At 38.5% G+C, this 18,471-nt stretch overlaps 1 protein-coding gene across 2 annotated transcripts in view; it reads left to right on the top strand.

Moving 5' to 3' along the window:
• LOC6620153 (G protein-coupled receptor kinase 1) overlaps positions 1–18,471 on the top strand; it is a 129,910-nt gene that overhangs the window by 68,757 nt on the left and 42,682 nt on the right. For both annotated transcript variants that reach the window (XM_002044321.2, XM_032722153.1), the window contains 3 exons: positions 5,292–5,483; positions 5,537–5,692; positions 5,746–6,072. In XM_002044321.2, the coding sequence (XP_002044357.2) occupies positions 5,292–5,483; positions 5,537–5,692; positions 5,746–6,072 (675 nt within the window). The remainder of the gene's footprint in view (positions 1–5,291; positions 5,484–5,536; positions 5,693–5,745; positions 6,073–18,471) is intronic.

Raw genomic sequence — 18,471 nt, 5'->3', positions numbered from 1 at the left:
TGTAGCTCCAGCCTAAATGAAAAAGAATTTACTTAAAAAGAATTTATAAAACAAGGTGTCCTATGTCAAATGATGCACTAAACATTTTTCAAATTGTCTGTGCTCACAGTTACAAATTTTAAAGATCTGACGTATTAACGCTTTATCAAATGCCTCAGAAAAATATTTATGTCGAGGTTTACGTATTAATTACCAACAATAACAAACAACATTAAGGTATGCAAAATATTTAATTATTTTATTTATCATATAAATGATACATCAACGTTGCATGTAAAATTATTACATTAAAATTAGGACTTGATTAAGTTGAGCATGCATAATTGTGGAAATATAATGCACTATATATGGCTATTGCCAGGTCAAACTCAATACCAATAGCAATACTTAATAGAATTCGTCGGAACCGAATTTTTGAAATATGGAACTAACTTAGAATGTCCAGTGGACGTTTAGCTTGGCCAATCCGGCTAATATTGTATCACGAGGAGCAAATACATCAGAATTCAAAGCATTTCCGTGGTTCTTTAAACCATCCATTTTGATGCAGTCAACTTTGACAACATCACCTCAAATCAAGGACATTTATGCGGACATTTATTGACAGTTGTTCTTTGAAAATTAACAAAATCAGCTTGGAATGCTGGATTGTAAACGCTATAGATTTAGCTTGTCGTATCATACACCCCTGTATGTATGTCGTATGTTCACATAAGCACAAACTGGAAAACGGTTAAAGGGATCATTACCTGTTGAACGGCTGCTTCCACAACAACCACCCAACAAATGTGCGGGGGAAACTCTTGTGGAGCAATCAACACAAACATACAAATTAGAGGAGAGGGTCTTAAAGTCTTATTGCGTCGTCTTTATTTTCATGGCAATGCTTTCAATTAATATCGACGGGGTTCATTATCTGTCGACCAAAGCATTTCTCGCACAATCGAAGAGAATAGTTTCATGGCGATCCTCCAAATGTTTTGGATGAAAAGGGTCAGCCGACTCCTAAAGCGAGCTACCAGGACGTACCGACTACAAAAGCGCGCTACCAAGACGTACAAAGTGGAAGAAACCAACACTAGAGTGGGCGCAACTGTCCTCATTCATGACGATAATCTTGCGCCCTTACAATGAAGATCGGGCTAATCGATAGCGAACAATTATCCGAGTGGGCCACAATTAACCAGAAATGTTTTATGCTGTCGACCTGTTGGTAAAACTTATTACACCTACTATTAACCTCGTTGTTTTTGAAATGTTTAATTGACTCTGTTATCCTTGTGTTCAAATTTAGTAAGCTTCTCTGTGTTAATAAAGTCCGTCCGTTATGGACTTTGTCAAGCAGCACACAGAACCAACATGTTGTTATAAGGATTTACACCGTCCAGACTGATATCTCATCCACCCCAAAAGAAGATGTGTGCCCTAAACAGCTATAATCGTAATAATATTGGCTTGCCCAAAAAGTAATTGCGGATTTTTTAAAAGAAAGTAAATGCATTTTTCATAAAACTTAGAATGAACTTTAATCAAATATATAATTGCCATTTTGTTCGATAACCTTTTGCCATCTTCCTGGCAAATTTAGTATTCCACGCTCATAGAACTTCTGGCCTTTATATGCAAAAAAACTGAACCAAGTGCGATTTTATAGCCTCATAATTGCCGAAAGTTTTACCATGTAAGTAGTTCTGCAAAGATCGTAATAAATGGTAGTCTGATGGGGCAAGGTCAGGGCTATATGGTGGATGCATCAAAAGTTCCCAGGCAAGCTCACTCAGTTTTTGGCGAGTGACCAAAGATATGTGCGGTCTAGCGTTGTCCTGGTGGAATATGACACCTTTACGATTGGTCGCTTCTCCTTGATGGCCAAAACCAATTTTGACACTGTCTTCCTTTTAAGGCCACCATACACATCTCGTAACTTTTTAGCAACCTGCTCCGCATTCTTTCCTTTACGGAAATAATAAAGTAAAATATGACGAAAATGCTTCTTTGTGGGCTCCATATTAAAATTGACGCCAAACAAACAAATGTAAACAAAATTTCGCGCACAGTAATAACGGGCTGGTCACTGCATATCGTATTTTTGATCTTTAGCAATATGCCGGCAGATGTAACCCTAATTCAAACTATTGCTGCTCAACAGTAAACATTTAAGTGACGAGCTTGGATGTAAGCGATAATGTAATAAACCACTCTAGCGTCATTACTAGAATTATTTATGTTCGTCGTTCCTTAAAATCGACAATAATAATTCTAATTTTGTTTCTACAGCGTTTATTTGGTTTTCACAGAGCTAACGCAAAACAATGTATGTATTTTCTTTCGGCATTGAAAGCGAACTGTCGTGATTTATTCCGCGCTCCCACTCACATTTAACAAGTTGTTAACAAGCTTTCCAGTTTTGATGTTGTGTCCTTGTACAGTTATCCGAAACGAAACAAGATAAAATGCTATAGTCAAGTTCCCCGACTATCAGTTACACGTTTCTCAGCTAGTGTGAATGAGACCGCAAAATTTTATATTTTTTTTGGGATATCGATAGATATTGAGGAATAAAATGAGAAAAAATGCAAAAAATTGTTTCAAAGTGTGACGCCCAAACGCCGACCGGTTCGGCGGCTGTAGTTCGTTAGAGTGGGCGTGGCAAAAAGTTTATTGACAAATCGATAGAATAGAAATTTAAAAGACTAATACGCTGTGTATAGTACGCTGGTTTTAGCGGCCGAACAAGTGATGAACTAGCTAAGGTCGAAAATCTTAAATACTATTGTGATGATTGCCTAATGTTTGTGATCGAGATGAAATCGTGTATGCGCGAAACGTAAGTTGGCTTAAAAGAACTGATATGTAGTTTTGGCGTAGGAAGAGATTGTTTTCGACGAACTGATGACCATCTTTCCACGCTACATTCGCAGTTTAGTAGCGTTTAGGTATATACGAATCTCCAAAGCGCAAGAAAGCCGCTGATTGTAGGCTGCCTAAGGCTGACGGCATAGTGCGCGCGGGATCCGAAGCGATGCGATAATATTGGGTGAGAGCGAGGGATCAACCACCGCATGTATTTTTAAGCGCAATTGTCAGAGTCAGAGAGAAAGCGAGAGAGCCGTTTGCAACCGGCTTTGTCGCTTCAAGTCGCTCAGAGCGTACGAATGTTTGTTGTATTCGTTTATTTTCAAAACACACACGTCTTTTTGTAATTCATCGTTATATAAAATATAATCAAAAGTACAAATATATATTCGCGCATAGTTAAAGAACTGTTTTGAGTGGCTTCTTAAGTCATTATATAAATTATTGAATTTTTTTGCTCATAGCGTCTCGCTTCGCTTCTCGCGCGCACTCTGCCTTCAGCCTAATGGGAACACTCCGCAGCCACTGGCATGGGATCTACAGGACTCAACAGCTGATCAGCCGTTAATCACAGCAAATCCTCAAATGTTGCTAAGATCGGCAGCTAAAAACGGTTCCAACTTGGGATTGCTAGAGATTCCGATGTATTTGTACTGGTTTCTTAATCGGTTTACCACCAAAAATAAATATTGAGCACGGACTACTTGCACAAGTTGGCCTTTCAGAAATACAGTGCCAGTACGGCAGTGTCAAAACCCCTCACGTGGATCCACTAAAGAAACAAATTTTCGTTTTTCGGCTTTCCCCTGATTAAATATCATCTGATATATTGTCTTATATACAAGGCAAAACAAAAGCCGATAATATAAAAGCGGAAGATTATGAAAAAAAAACTTGAATAATTGTTTAAAAGTGTGGGCATGGCTGATTTGTAGGTGAAAGGAGGGCCGCGGACACCGTGTTTATGGAGGTACTATTTAACGCGTCCCGTTACTCAGAATTCATATGTGGAAAGCTGTAATTTCCTTTAAATCTGTTTACGTAACGTGCTCTTATATTCCGACGCCGTCTACTGAATTCCCAGAATATCTAAATCATTTGTCCGCTATTCAATCCGTCTCAAATAGATGGTCTGATAGGGGCCCATTGGTAGTTCTAGGTGATTTGAATATACCAGGCTTAATGTGGTCCCCAGAAGAAAAATCGAATATCCCTTTTCCCTATATACATGACTTTCCTGACGGTCTGTTCGATTTATCGTTGTCGCAAGTTAATTATATTCGAAGCTATATTCGTCGATTTTTTTCTATGTCTTGGAGCAATTCCTGAAAGTATGTTTCGTCCAGAGTAGCATCTCTTACTCAACTTCAAGATTCATATTATCCCACTTTCAAAGAAAACAACTAACTTCCTTTTTAATACAGTGCTTCTAACAGATTTCACCCACACTGACTTTAGTAAAGCATTTGACTCTGTCAATAATTCTCTTCTAGAAGGGAAACTTTATTTATTACATTTCCCTGTTGATCTTTTGAATAGCAATTTAAATTATTTGAATGGCGAACGCAAAGAGTCCTCTTAAAAATTTATTTTTCTTGTCTTCTTCGAGTTATACCGTTTTACACTACGATGAACGTGTAAAAAACAAGAAATATTTGTAAATTAAATCATCACGGTTTTATCAAACGCAGATCAACAACCACCAACCTTTTGGAGCTATCTTCCTACAGGGCTTCAAAAATAACCTTCTACACTGACTTTAGTAAAGCATTTGACTCTGTTAATCATTATCTTCTATTATCTTAAGCAACTAATAGAAGTACAATTTTACATAATATGTCGTGGCAGTTTCGGTCGGTTTTATAGCGTTAGAGTGGGCCTGGCAAAAAGTTTTTATGGAAGTCGATAGACATTTACAAGACAAATAAAACTGTGAAAAAATATAAAAACATAATTAAAAAGTGTGAACATGGCAGTTTTGTGCGGCTTAGGACGTAAGAGTGGGCGTGGAGTTTATTGGCAAATCGATGGAAATTTACAAGACTAATAAAATTATGAAAATATATCGAAAAATGGTTCAAAAATGTGGGTGTGAAATTTTTTCATATATTAGTCGTGTGAATTTCTATCATTTGCCAAAAAACTGTTTGCCACGCCCACTCTAATGGCCTAAAGCCGCTCAAGCCCACACTTTTGAAAAATGTTAAAATTTTTTATTATTTTATTCCCCAATATCTATCGATTTATCGATCCCAGAAAAATTGTGAAATTTCACGATCGCATATAAACAAGCTGAGTAACGGGTATCTGATAGTCGGGGAACTCGACTATAGCAATCTCTCTTGTTAAATTTTACGCCCTATGTTTTTTTATTTTATGTACTTGTGTTTCATTATTTAGATATTAATTCGCAATTGCCGTTTGATATATTTCAGCTAACTATGAACGATTTCAGCGTTCATAGAATAATAGGTCGGGGGGGTTTCGGAGAAGTATATGGATGCCGAAAAGCTGACACTGGAAAAATGTATGCTATGAAATGCTTGGACAAAAAACGGATTAAAATGAAACAAGGAGAAATGCTAGCTCTTAATGAAAGAAACATGTTGCAAGCAGTCAGCACTGGAGTAAGATCGTTTATAAATAGTATTGTGCTTCAGTAATTTAAAAATTTCCATAGATTGATTGTCCGTTCATAGTGTGTATGACGTATGCCTTTCATACGCCGGATAAACTATGTTTTATATTAGACCTAATGAACGGTGGTGATCTACATTACCATTTATCTCAACATGGTATTTTCAGTGAGGATGAAATGAAATTTTATGCAGCTGAGGTAAGAAATACCATTAAATATTTTATTCCAACTTAACCCCTTTTAAATATTAGGTGATTTTGGGATTGGAACACATGCATAAACGTTTCATTGTGTACCGAGACTTAAAACCCGCCAACATACTGCTCGATGAAAACGGACACATACGAATTTCTGATTTGGGATTGGCTTGCGACTTCTCAAAAAAGAAACCGCATGCTTCAGTGGGAACTCATGGATATATGGCTCCAGAGGTGCTATCTAAAGGAACATCATACGATTCGTGCGCAGATTGGTTTAGCTTTGGATGTATGTTATATAAATTGCTTAAAGGTCATTCTCCATTTCGACAACATAAAACAAAGGATAAGCTAGAAATTGACAAAATGACATTAACTATGGTATGTTTACAAATTCTTTAAATACATTAATTTAATATTTTGAGATATTTTTATCAACCACAAAACCTGTAATTTTCTGAAGCAAGTTGTTGATGCATTTACTCCTCTTCGTGCTTAATATTAATTTTCTAGCTTATATTCTCAAGATCACAGTGCTTATACCTACATACAGAGAGGCATATTGGTTATTCATATTTACAAAACAAAAAAATCTCAATTTTCATTGTCAAATTCTACGATAATAATATTTACAGTTATATATGTTATATAGCTAAAGTTTACTTATCCCATGGAGAGGGACGAATGAGGAAATGAAAATCGCTAAGCCTGCTTAAAAAAAAACGGCAAATAGTATTAAAAATAAATTGAATTATTGTTTCCTTATAAGAGACAGTCCAGTTTCCGACTGTCAAATACCCGTTACTCATCTAGCGGAAACAAAAAATTTCATAATTTTTCTAGTATATCGATGGATTTTGGGGAATAACAAAAGGGAAAGCTATTATTAAGTTCCCCGACTATCAGATACCCGTTACTCGGCAAGCGAATAGTGATGTTTGTCAAACAATAAAACGAAGAAAAAACAAAACATTTTTCAAAAATGTGGCCGTGGCAGTTTTCGGCGGCTTGTGGGCGTTAGAGTGGGCTTGGCAACAACTTGCACTGCATCTATGTCTCTGGAATCGATCGGGTAACAGGTTAATCAAAAGAGAATGCTATAGTGAAGTTTTTTTTATTTTTTTGAGATATCGATATATATTCGGGAATAAAATGATAAAAAATTTAAAATTTTTATAAAATGTGCGCGTGGCAGTTTTTGGCGGTTTTAGGGCATTAGAGTGGGCGTGGCAACAAGTTTATAGAAATTTACAAGACCAATAAAATTATGAAATAATATTCAAAAATTTTTCAAAAATGTTGGCGTTGCAGTTTTGGGCGGCTTTAGGGCGTTAAAGTGGGCGTGCCAATTTTTTTTTTTGCGAATAGATAGATATATATATAAGACTAATACAAAAATGTATAAAAATGTCATTGATGATTCAGAGATGTCTGCTTTCAACAATATTTAGATGCTGATCACACAAAAGCACGGAATTAAACTTGCTCTTCAACAGCAGGAGACTGAGCTGCATACTATATATGGGTTTGGGCACCGTTTTGATACAGAAATCCCCAGACGATGATCAATGACATCCTGTATATTACATGAGCAAAAAGACTTCCGGTGGCGGAAGAAAGTTAGTTACAAACTGGAAATCCTTGCTGAAGTAGAAGCACTTGGGATTTTCCATGAAGGCTAAGGAACTCAGTGGAAAAGAGTTTAACGTACCAAAATTCAAAGAAAATATGCAGAAATGTATAAGCTGCTATATATAATGTATTGTTAGCAAGGAACGTAAGAAGGGGAACTTCATTCACTCAAGCAGAGATGAGCTACCTATTTAATCGTATCATACATTTGCATGGCCCTCTAAAATCAACGCACAAGCAGTATAAGCACATACTAGCAGTTTCACCCAATTCTGTTGGCTATATCCGACCAAATAAACCTCCACTGGAGATGCCGTAACAAGTCGGACAAGTTCGGGCTATATTGTATTAACAAACATCATTCAACATCACCTCAATAGTGTCAGTTCTTTCAAATCCATTAATCGACTACCTATGACAATGGTAGAGTAAAAGAAGTCATCAACTCAACGCTTGTTAGAAGGACCAAAACTCCACCACTCCAGCTATTAACGGGCACTAAGATGCTCCTTAAGTTCGTTGTAAGGATTAAGCAGATGCAAGAGGATGAATTGATTCAAAATTTAAACGACGAGCGCGATTAACTTGGAATACAAGAAAAGAATCATATTCTGAAAAATAGAACATCCTACGACGAAGACCAGCTTGAAACTTAAGATACAACCGTTCACAGGAGCCCTAATTGAGTGTGTTCGAGTGTACATATAATTTGGTGCTACAATTTACAATTGTTACTATACAATGTCATGTTCATGTGTGAACACGTAGCTATTTTAATAATTGGGCTAATGTAAAAAATCCGTTTCCACTTCCACAATGCTTCACGGAACATATGGACACGATTCTTTATTTTTCTCAAAAAATTGTTCTTTTCTTTTACTCAAAAAATATTTAAAATTCGAAACGTAACATTTGTTATTATATCTTGAACCTTACTTTTAATCTGACAAAAAAAGATAATCGCGCAATGCAAGTTTTGTTAAAATGTGTTCTTGTAATTTTTGCTGAGTTTTCTTCCAGTAATTCCTACGTCTGTATGTGCTAACATGTTTTTGCACGATGGTTAAACTAATCAATAAAAATCTACAACTAAGGAAAATTTTGTGATTTGTTTATTTAATTTTTGACATGAAAATAAAATACACCAGATTGGAATTCAGTTAACCAGGCAATATATGTCAACAGGCGATTTATTTCTATAACATCGAGTTTTGCTATTCCAAAACCATTTCCCATTAACCAATAAGTAAAGAAAAGAAATAATTTAAGTACGTAGTTTACGATGCAACTTGAAAGGTTTTAAGATTTTTAATGGAGCCCTCTTTGGTAATCCTGTTGGGCGATTTGGCTGTTTGAATTATTCTGGTTCGCTCTGCCATTACTCGTAAATGGCCCGAAGTATGTCCGATGACCCAAGTCGTGAGAGGATTAGGAATATGGCGGAACCATGATTAAATACAAATCGATCGCAGCCATACCGACGAGACAGCAGGTCACGGTCACAGACAACGCAATTTGAAATTAAATATTTGTGTGTGCAATTTATAAAGAGTAAGTTCAAAAGTTTAGTTTCACGAAAAGGTATTTACTTTTTAAATTTGTAATACTACATTGGAAGCCGGGAAAATATATATTCTCGTCCACTAGGGAGTCACCATCTGCCCCGAGGCGATCCCGATACCGCCGGTGAGTCAGTTCCGAACCTTCAAGTAGCTTAGCTCAGGGAGGGCCATGTGCCTCGGATTAGGAGTATTTCAGGGCAACCTCTCTTGACTCCCGTAGATACCTTGGACAGTCCGAAGGCGTCGACCGCCTCGATTGTTTTCAAAGGCCGTCAACCGGTGGTTATAGAATATATTAACAAATGAGGCTTAGTTTTAGTGTAAATTATTTTGTAAAGCTTACCTAAATTTGTCACTCAATCCGGAATCAATCGCGAGTGCGAATTGTGGTCGTCGTGTCGTTCAACACACAACCTTGTTTAGTTTGCACATCACTTCTGATCCCTTGCAGCTCCTCAAGATAAGGTGACCCTACGTATGTAAATACGTCCATTGCAGTGCCGTCTTAATAAGCAGCGCCAATTGCAGGGCAAGTAGCCCTTCGTGGTGATTTTTAGTCCTTAGAGGATCGCCAAACTGGTTGCTTTTATCATTTCAAAAGCTTGATGAAGAAAACAATAGAGAATGCTATATTCGAGTTCCCCGACTATCAGCTAGTGTGAATGCGAACTCGAAATTTCATCATTTTTCTGGGATATCGATAGAATTGGGAAATAAAATGAAAAAAAATTAAAAAAATTTTCATAAATGTGGGTGTATTTGCTTTAGGGCAAACATTTTTTTTGCAAATCGATAGAAATTTACATGACTAATAAAATTATGAAGCAGTTATAAGCAGTTTTAGGGCGTTAGAGTGGACGTGGCAACATGGGTCAACAAACTTGCGCTGCGTCTTTGCCTCTAGAATGCTCAATATCAACCTTTTAGCTTTTATAGTTCCCGAGATCTCGACGATTATACGGACAGACGGACGTGGCTAGATCGACCTGGCTACTGATTCTGATCAAGAATTTAGTTTTTATAGTCGGAAACGCTTTCTACTGCCTGTTACATACTTTTTAACGAATGAAGTTTACCCTTTTACTCTACGAGTTACGGGTTTAATGAATGAATATTAGAGATAATCAATAATTGTATTTATGCTTTTTAAAACATGGAATTTTACCAAAATGATTGAGTGAGTCTTCAGTAGAAGGGAGCGTCCTAGCGTTTGAAGTGGTTCCTACCTGGAAATGAGGTCAAGGACGAAGAGCGAAAAAAGTTGGCTTTCCTAACGCTGGCCGGCGAGCCGCTATATGACTTATCAACATCATTGGCCTCACCAACTAGAGTGAGTGAGCTGGAGTTAATCACAATTTTAAAATTACTGACAGATCATTTCGGCACACGCCCCTCCGAAATTACCTCATTCTACCATTTTCATACAATTACATTGCAGCACTGCGCACATTGGCACGGAATTGTAATTTTGGAGATGTTTTGTTTCGAATGTTGCGCGACCATTTCGTGTTTTTGTCACTCATGCGGCATAAAAGGCCATCTACAATGCGTCTGTCGCCGTGCGGAATCGCCAAGGGACAACACACTTACATACTTACGTTTAGTAATGGACTCAAGAAAGTTTTATTACGTTTTGCTAAATCTGTATTGCGCCTTCGTAAAGATAAATATAAATATTAAATATAAATGCCTTCTAGAGGCAAAATAAAAGCAACTCAATAAGCTCCCACACCAAAAGATAAAAAACAATTACAAGCTTTTCTCGGAATGTCGTTCTATATTCCTCTATAACTACTACTACGAGTAACTATTGCCTCTTTAAAAGGAATAGGCCGTATCTTAGCCTTAATTCCAGTTAAGGGGCAAACCTTTGTAAGCCTTTCTACTTTCCCCAAGGGCCATCTTGCTGGGTGACGATTTTCAACTTTTATTAATAACCTTTATTAATATTATGCATACATATTTTCCATTTTTTTCTTTGTAAAGCTTGTTTAAATAATCATTCTCCCATTTAATTCAAAACTCCCGTATAATTTTCTGAATTAGTTTCTATCTATCTAAACTTCCAAGTTTTTCGTCCGTAGTGGATTCAATAGAACTTCTAAATCGTCTTTGTCAGTATTGGCTTTATAAAAAGGCCTTGAATTTAATACCGCTTCAATGTGGCATAAAAGAGTTGCCATCTCTTCATAAGTAATATTGTACTTATTGACTATTGTCGCCTATTATTCTTTTAAGGTGATATTTTACAGATTTTACTCCAGCTTCCCAAATACCTCCGTAATGAGGTCCTTCCGGGGAAATTAAATGCCATTAAATTTGTTCATTTTCTAAAATTTTAATAATTTTATTGTTTTCTTCGAGTTTTCTGCAAATTTTCATTCAATTTTCCGGCGGTGCCCACAAAATTTGTTCCATTATCAGAAAACATTTTCGCACATTATCCTCTTTTCCCTCTTTCCTCTTCTGGAAAAGAATCTCCCCAATGCAGCTAAAAAGGCATCAGACGTCAAAACACTTACAACTTATAAACGGATAGCCTTTGTGGCCGTGCATACGAATACTGCAATACTATATAACCTTTATATGATTTCAGACCAATATTATTTGAGCCCTTATATGCTCAGCATAGACTACTCCAGTATTTAAAAACGGTTGGGTTAAAGTAATCCTGTGCTTTGGTAAATTTCCCATAATTTGTACTGCCGTAATTTGCCTGTATCTTCTAAATGTGAGAAGATGTGAGAGACTCTTTTAGCTATTCCTTAATCCGAATGACCACAATTTTCTTTAAATATAATTTCGCATCAGATTAATTTTTCCGTGTAATGTTTCCATATGTGAATTTTTGTGTAAAATTCAGCGCTGGAATTCTGTATTCTACCTCCCATTCTTAATAGCCCGCCTTTATCTAAAAATGGGTTCAATCCTAATATTTTGTTTTTAGTATCGATATCTGGTGGTTTAAAAAATGCATCTCTGAACTGAATTTCCTGCTGTTTTCTTGTTATTAATGCACTTGCTACCTATATTATTTACTGTAAGATATGTGGGAAATGATTTGCTTTTTAATTTTATTTCAATAAATCTAAACATATATACAGTAATTATCTATAATTTTAAGGTTTCTGTTAATGCAATACTAATATACTTATACTATCTAAATCAAACTCTTTCGGCCAGTATTTTTTCGGCTTGGCTTACCATAGCCAAATAACCATCCACCAAATTCTACAATCTAGTAATTTTTCTGGCTTTACACCCCTAGATGCTATGTCTGCGGGGTTGTCTTCGGACTTAACATGTCTTCACTCGATCTCCTTAACTTTTCTAATCTCGTCAGCTTGCTGTCGAATATATTTGTCTTTATTATTCCCATTTTAATCCGTGCAATCCAGCCATATGCCTTCGTTTGACCTCCAGTTGCTGTCCCGACTTTATCTATTAATTTTGAGAGGAGATGTGCAGCGCAAAGTTTTAATTTAGGGATAGTATTTCTATTATTCTTCGTTTAACGCCCACATTTTTGAAAAACTTTTGGATATTTTTTCATAATTTTATTAATCGTGTTAAGTTATATCGTTAAGTAAAAAACTTTTTGCTACGCCCACTCTAACGGCTCTAAACTGCCACACCCATATTATTGAAAAAGTGAGGACCCGGCCTCTTGGTTTTCTTTTATTAATTGTAAACTCGTTTTGTTTGGGTTTTGGAGTTTTTGTGTATCACTTTTGAACTTTTTATTTTTTGAACACCGCCGCACCGAACAGTTTCTGGCCTTCGTAACGCCAACGTCACGCAACAACCATGTATTAACTAAGAAATTTCTTTATTATTTTGTCATCCAGAATTGTACTTGTAATTTTTTTTATTTTCTTCACTTTTTTGCCGCCTTTAGCTGATTGAGCGCTCGCAACAAATCAGACTCTAAGGTTCTCGATTAAAATCTTTGAGTTTCTTACGCAAAAAAAGCAAAAAACCACAATGTTAGCAATCTCTGAGTTTTTTACTACTGGTGCGAAAAAACTGCAGAGAATTTCGAAAAACAAAACAACCAAAATGTTAGCAGCCTGTGGCTAATCATGCGCTCGCAACAAATCAGACTTTAACGTGCTTGTGTTCTGACTGCAGAGTTGGTTTTTTTTGGTCCTTTGCAAAATGTTAGAACGATCTAAATAAGATGTTATTGTTGTTGTTATTTTTAATTTACGGTGTGAGGCAACCAATATTCTTTGTCACGTTCATATGTGAACACATGGTTTTGGCGAGATGCAAGTCTACACTGTCGTGCAGACGGACGTCTTGTGTTAACGCTGCGCGAATTTTCGTTGTTTACGGAGTTGGTTCGGTCGGTACTTGCGGAAAACTTACAAAACCACACGGTGGAGTTGTGCCATAGATTTGCGCGTTACTTAGACGAATGAAATGGCCGTGCGTTGCATGTAAAAGGCCATTCTTTAAGTTGGCCATTTCTGCTGATAAAAACAGCTGATAGCGCTGGCAACTTTTCGCAATGGGTGATCGTGGGATCGTGGGGGATCTGATCTCTCAACGTTGAGATCAGTGTTGAGTTTCGACCGTAGGTCGCTTAATTCAAACTTAAATTAAAATCTTAAAATTTGATTTGATATTGGTTCCTTTGGTGAGTACCATTCTTTAAGAATAGGAAAAAGGCACAAAGGTCGCGGACATACCAAAAATCGTCCCCTTAGGCCATCTTAGAGTTGATGGATAGCGCAATGGTGGCAGTCCCCCGATCTCAACGACTCGTATAGGAGGAGCTCCAGGCTTTCGAGATCCCCTATTATTGGAGTCGGAAACCCGACTCAGGGAGACGGAATCACGGTTCCCGCGGTGGCTTGCGCCGTTGACTAGCGACATCAGTGCTGCTGTAGAGGTGGAGAACTTTGCTCCTGCAGCTGGACCACGATTACCGTACCATCGCAAAAGTCTGGTCCCCAGCTGGATCCCCTCATCGGTCTTCGGACCTGACCACGGCACTCCATAACGAGGACCTTAAATGCATGCTCGTAAGGATGAATGGCAAGATAAACATCCTGCTATCCGGTTTTGAGACCCAGTGGCATGTCACGAGAGAGACCAAGGTTGTAGTATCTGAACTCGTAGCTCTTAACAACAGGACGATAGAGCTGAACGAAGGGACCACCAACGAGCACCGTGATGAGCAGTGCTACCCAGTCGGATGTTCAAAAGCCTAGCAAGAAGGCGCAGGTGCCGAAGGGGCAAGTGCCCAAAGTTCAGGCGCCTAAGCCGAGCAACCATACTACTGGTAGCAACGGTGCAGGAAATCCGACAACCAAACAAGTCCAAGCAAGGCAGCTATGCATCTGTCGCCAAGACAGAATCTGCACGGCTGAAGATTGGGCCAAGGTGAAGCCTATGCGCCTGCAAAGCCAAAGCCACTGATCGTGAAGAAGACGGGCGAGGCTTCGTACGCAGAGATGCTCCGGAAACCAAGATCGGACCCAAGCCTTAGCAAACTAGGCAGACACGTACGCAAAATACGGAGAACTTAGCAAGGTGAGCTGCTGCTTGAAGTAGAGCGAATAGCCTCGGAAAGCGTTTCCAAGTTTAAGAGCGATCTAGAAGCGACGTTCAAAGATTTGGCCCCTGTGCGTACGGGTGCGCAATAAATTGCACTATCCTGCAGCGGACTGGACGAGGCTACGACAACAGAGGAGCTAGTGGCTGCCTGGCCGCTCATTTCCAGATGCGGGATGGGACGCAGATATCATTAGTGCTGATGAACGCGAACGATGCGATAGCGGTCCTAAAGCAGGGCACTTTAACCGTTGGGTGGTCAAGGTGTCGCATAACCCAGGACGTCCAGACCAGCTCAATGTTAATCACTGCGCAGCAGCTCAGAGCCTGCTGGGTCAGACTGCGGCGGGGCGCAATGTAGACATCATGCTCCTTAGCGAACTTTACGTCACTGGAAGGGGACATTTCTCTATGATCCTAGACGAGTCAGGTTAAGCAGCTATCAGGTGTTGATCATTGCCGGTGATTTTAATGCCTTGGCAGTGGAATGGGGCGGTAGTGTTTCCAACGGAAGCCGACGTTTAACAACGATAAGGGTACGTCATTTATTGACGATACCATTATCAGCAGAGGACTAGTGGCTAACGCTAACTGGATGGTCCATGACGTCGTAAAGCTGAGCGACCACGCTCAGATATCCTTTAGTATTTCTCCGGAGGGCACGTCTTGGAGACGGCAGAGAAGAACAGCCGGGCAAGCATGGGACACCAGGAAGATCGATGAGGACATGCTGGCATACCAAATCGATTCCCTGGTAGCACCAAATGGAAATGCAGAGAGTATGGCGGCTGATCTATTGCTATCCAGCAATACCGCTCTAGCTGGTGATAGATGGCTAGGAGGCAGAAAGGAATACTGCGCAATTCAGACTCTGGAAGTAAAGACCGCCTTCAACAACGCTAGATGACCCGTAATCCTCGGAGCCATGAACAGTATGTTGGTCCCGGAGTACCTGAGGATGGTCGTTGGGAGCTACTTTAGGGACCATGTCCTCTGGTACGATACGGAAGCTGGCCCAAAAAGTAGAGTAGTAGTAGGGAGTAGAGCGGCACTGCTTTGCTGACGATGTGGCAATAAAAGCAGTCGCCAAATCAATTGCAGACTTGCAAGAAAAATGTAACACCACGATTGAGCTGCCATCCACTAGTTCGAGAAAGCCGGGCTAGCAATCGCGGTGCACAAGACCGGAGCCACGTAGAGTCAGCCCAAAGCCTGTTCTGCGTCGATTGTTGGCGAACAGGGAGGCATGGGAGCTGGGACACCGCTTAATATAATGAAACGAGTCCGGCCGGCTTCTGGCTTCACATCGTGCTCATCGAAGTCATACCTTGACTGTCAGTCCCGGTGAGCGAGTAAGGACTGAAGAGCACAGGGAGGTTTTTGATTTAGTACGTAGACTTCGTAGAGTTCTGTGGAAGCAGTTTTTAAACTTCGATAGGTTGTCAATTTAAGCATCACGTACCGACAGTCTTTCGTTGGATTGCAAAATTATTATGCTCTTGGTGGTACCATTGCTAGTCATTAAACAATTGCTGACTGTAGCGACTGGCCTGGAGCCACCTCTAGAGCCACGGCGAAAAAATCGTGTGCCAAAAAATCGTATGGCGTTACGCATCTTGTTATTCTATCGTCTTTGGAGATGCAGCAGTAAAAGCAGTTCAGCAAGAGAAGCGACAAAAGAGAACTGAGATAAAATGGGGCATTGTAATAAACGTCTAGAAAGTGAATAAAGTTAATAAAATCTAAGAACTTCTAAGATGAAGGACATATTTTGTCAAATTTATGAGTAGTAGTAACGGGTTTAATTTCGAGCCTGTGATTCATATAAAAAATTCATCATTAAAATCACAACAAGAGAGAACGCTATGGTCGATGTCCTCCTCTATCAGATACCCAATTCTTAGCTCAGAAGTGTGAAGTAATATTTTTAAATTTTGGTTGGGATATCGATAGAAATTGGCAAATATTGGTAAATAATATAACGAAAAAAAATCAATACCTTTTAAATGCGTGATGGCTTTTGGCAGCTTTGGTTAGAGTGGGAAAAAGTCATTGTTAAAAATTGATGGTGAGACAGCTTTTTGCGGTTTGTGGGCCAAAATAATTTGGTACATCGATAGAAACTGGTAAGACAAGACAACAAGACGATGGTAACTGGTAAGACTGGCGCTAGGCTGCGCTTTGCCAAAATTTATTTGGTATATTAAAGAAAATTTTGCAAGAGAAATAAGAAAAAAACTATTTTTTAAACGTTTTTAAAATTTTCTAGAATCTATGTACATGCTTAACTTAACTTTCTACCTTTTATAGTTCCTTGCCGTTCCTACAGTCGGACAGACTCAAAGGGCTAGAGCGACTTGGCTAGTGATCCTGGTCAGGAATAAATAGACCGTTTCTGAAAGGGTATAAAACCTTTTGATTTCCGGATCTTCCTTTTTATACCCGTTACTCGTAGAGTAAAAGGGTATAGTAGATTTCTTGAAAAGTATCTAACAGGCAGAAGGAAGAGTTTATATTGTTGATCAGGATCAATAGCCGACCATATCCGTCTGTCCGTCTGTCCGTATGAACGTCGAGATCTAAGAACTATATTAGCTAGAAGGATGATATTAAGCATACAGATTCTATTAGCTCTAAGTAGGGAAACTTTCCGGCGACCCCTCAAGAGTTTTATAGTTTTTTTTTTATAGTTTTAAATACTCTCTTAATTGTTCGAAATTTTTGTCGAAAACCACTGCCAACTAGTTTGGGTCACTTTCAATTTTCTTAGGTTCTATTTCAGTAATCTTTAAGAAATATCTTTAAGGCTCCAATATTTACTCTTTAAGGTTTCAATTACTTTAAAAATTTCTGAAAACATTTTTTGGTTGATATAGTCACTAGTTATTTCACCAGATTAAATCACTCTTATTTATCTTGTTAGGCTTGCCAGTGCTAGGACCTTAATTATTGTTTCAGATAGCATATTGATATAATTTAAATTTGTCCACTAAATATATTAAAAGCTAACTTATCTGCTGCTTCCGTTGGAGGGGGTTACAGATGATCTTCCTTGCTCCTTCGATGTTGCCTTGAATTTGATATTGGTGTTGAACTAAAAATGTAACTTGCGAGTTGTTTTGTTGTTGCTGCTTCGATGTCATTTGCGAGATATTCATCTCTTAGAATTTCGGCCTCTTGGTTTTCTTTTATTAATTGTAAACTCGTTTTGTTTGGGTTTTGGAGTTTTTGTGTATCACTTTTGAACTTTTTATTTTTTGAACACCGCCGCACCGAACAGTTTCTGGCCTTCGTAACGCCAACGTCACGCAACAACCGTGTATTAACTAAGAAATTTCTTTATTATTTTGTCATCCAGAATTGTACTTGTAATTTTTTTTATTTTCTTCACTTTTTTGCCGCCTTTAGCTGATTGAGCGCTCGCAACAAATCAGACTCTAAGGTTCTCGATTAAAATCTTTGAGTTTCTTACGCAAAAAAAGCAAAAAACCACAATGTTAGCAATCTCTGAGTTTTTTACTACTGGTGCGAAAAAACTGCAGAGAATTTCGAAAAACAAAACAACCAAAATGTTAGCAGCCTTTGGCTAATCATGCGCTCGCAACAAATCAGACTTTAACGTGCTTGTGTTCTGACTGCAGAGTTGGTTTTTTTTGGTCCTTTGCAAAATGTTAGAACGATCTAAATAAGATGTTATTGTTGTTGTTATTTTTAATTTACGGTGTGAGGCAACCAATATTCTTTGTCACGTTCATATGTGAACACATGGTTTTGGCGAGATGCAAGTCTACACTGTCGTGCAGACGGACGTCTTGTGTTAACGCTGCGCGAATTTTCGTTGTTTACGGAGTTGGTTCGGTCGGTACTTGCGGAAAACTTACAAAACCACACGGTGGAGTTGTGCCATAGATTTGCGCGTTACTTAGACGAATGAAATGGCCGTGCGTTGCATGTAAAAGGTCATTCTTTAAGTTGGCCATTTCTGCTGATAAAAACAGCTGATAGCGCTGGCAACTTTTCGCAA

The sequence above is a fragment of the Drosophila sechellia genome, chromosome 3R (assembly GCF_004382195.2).
Source record: "Drosophila sechellia strain sech25 chromosome 3R, ASM438219v1, whole genome shotgun sequence".
NCBI classification, from domain to species: Eukaryota; Metazoa; Arthropoda; class Insecta; order Diptera; family Drosophilidae; genus Drosophila; species Drosophila sechellia.
The sequence above is the reverse complement of the archived record's forward strand: the minus strand, read 5'-3'. Positions and strand labels throughout refer to the sequence as shown.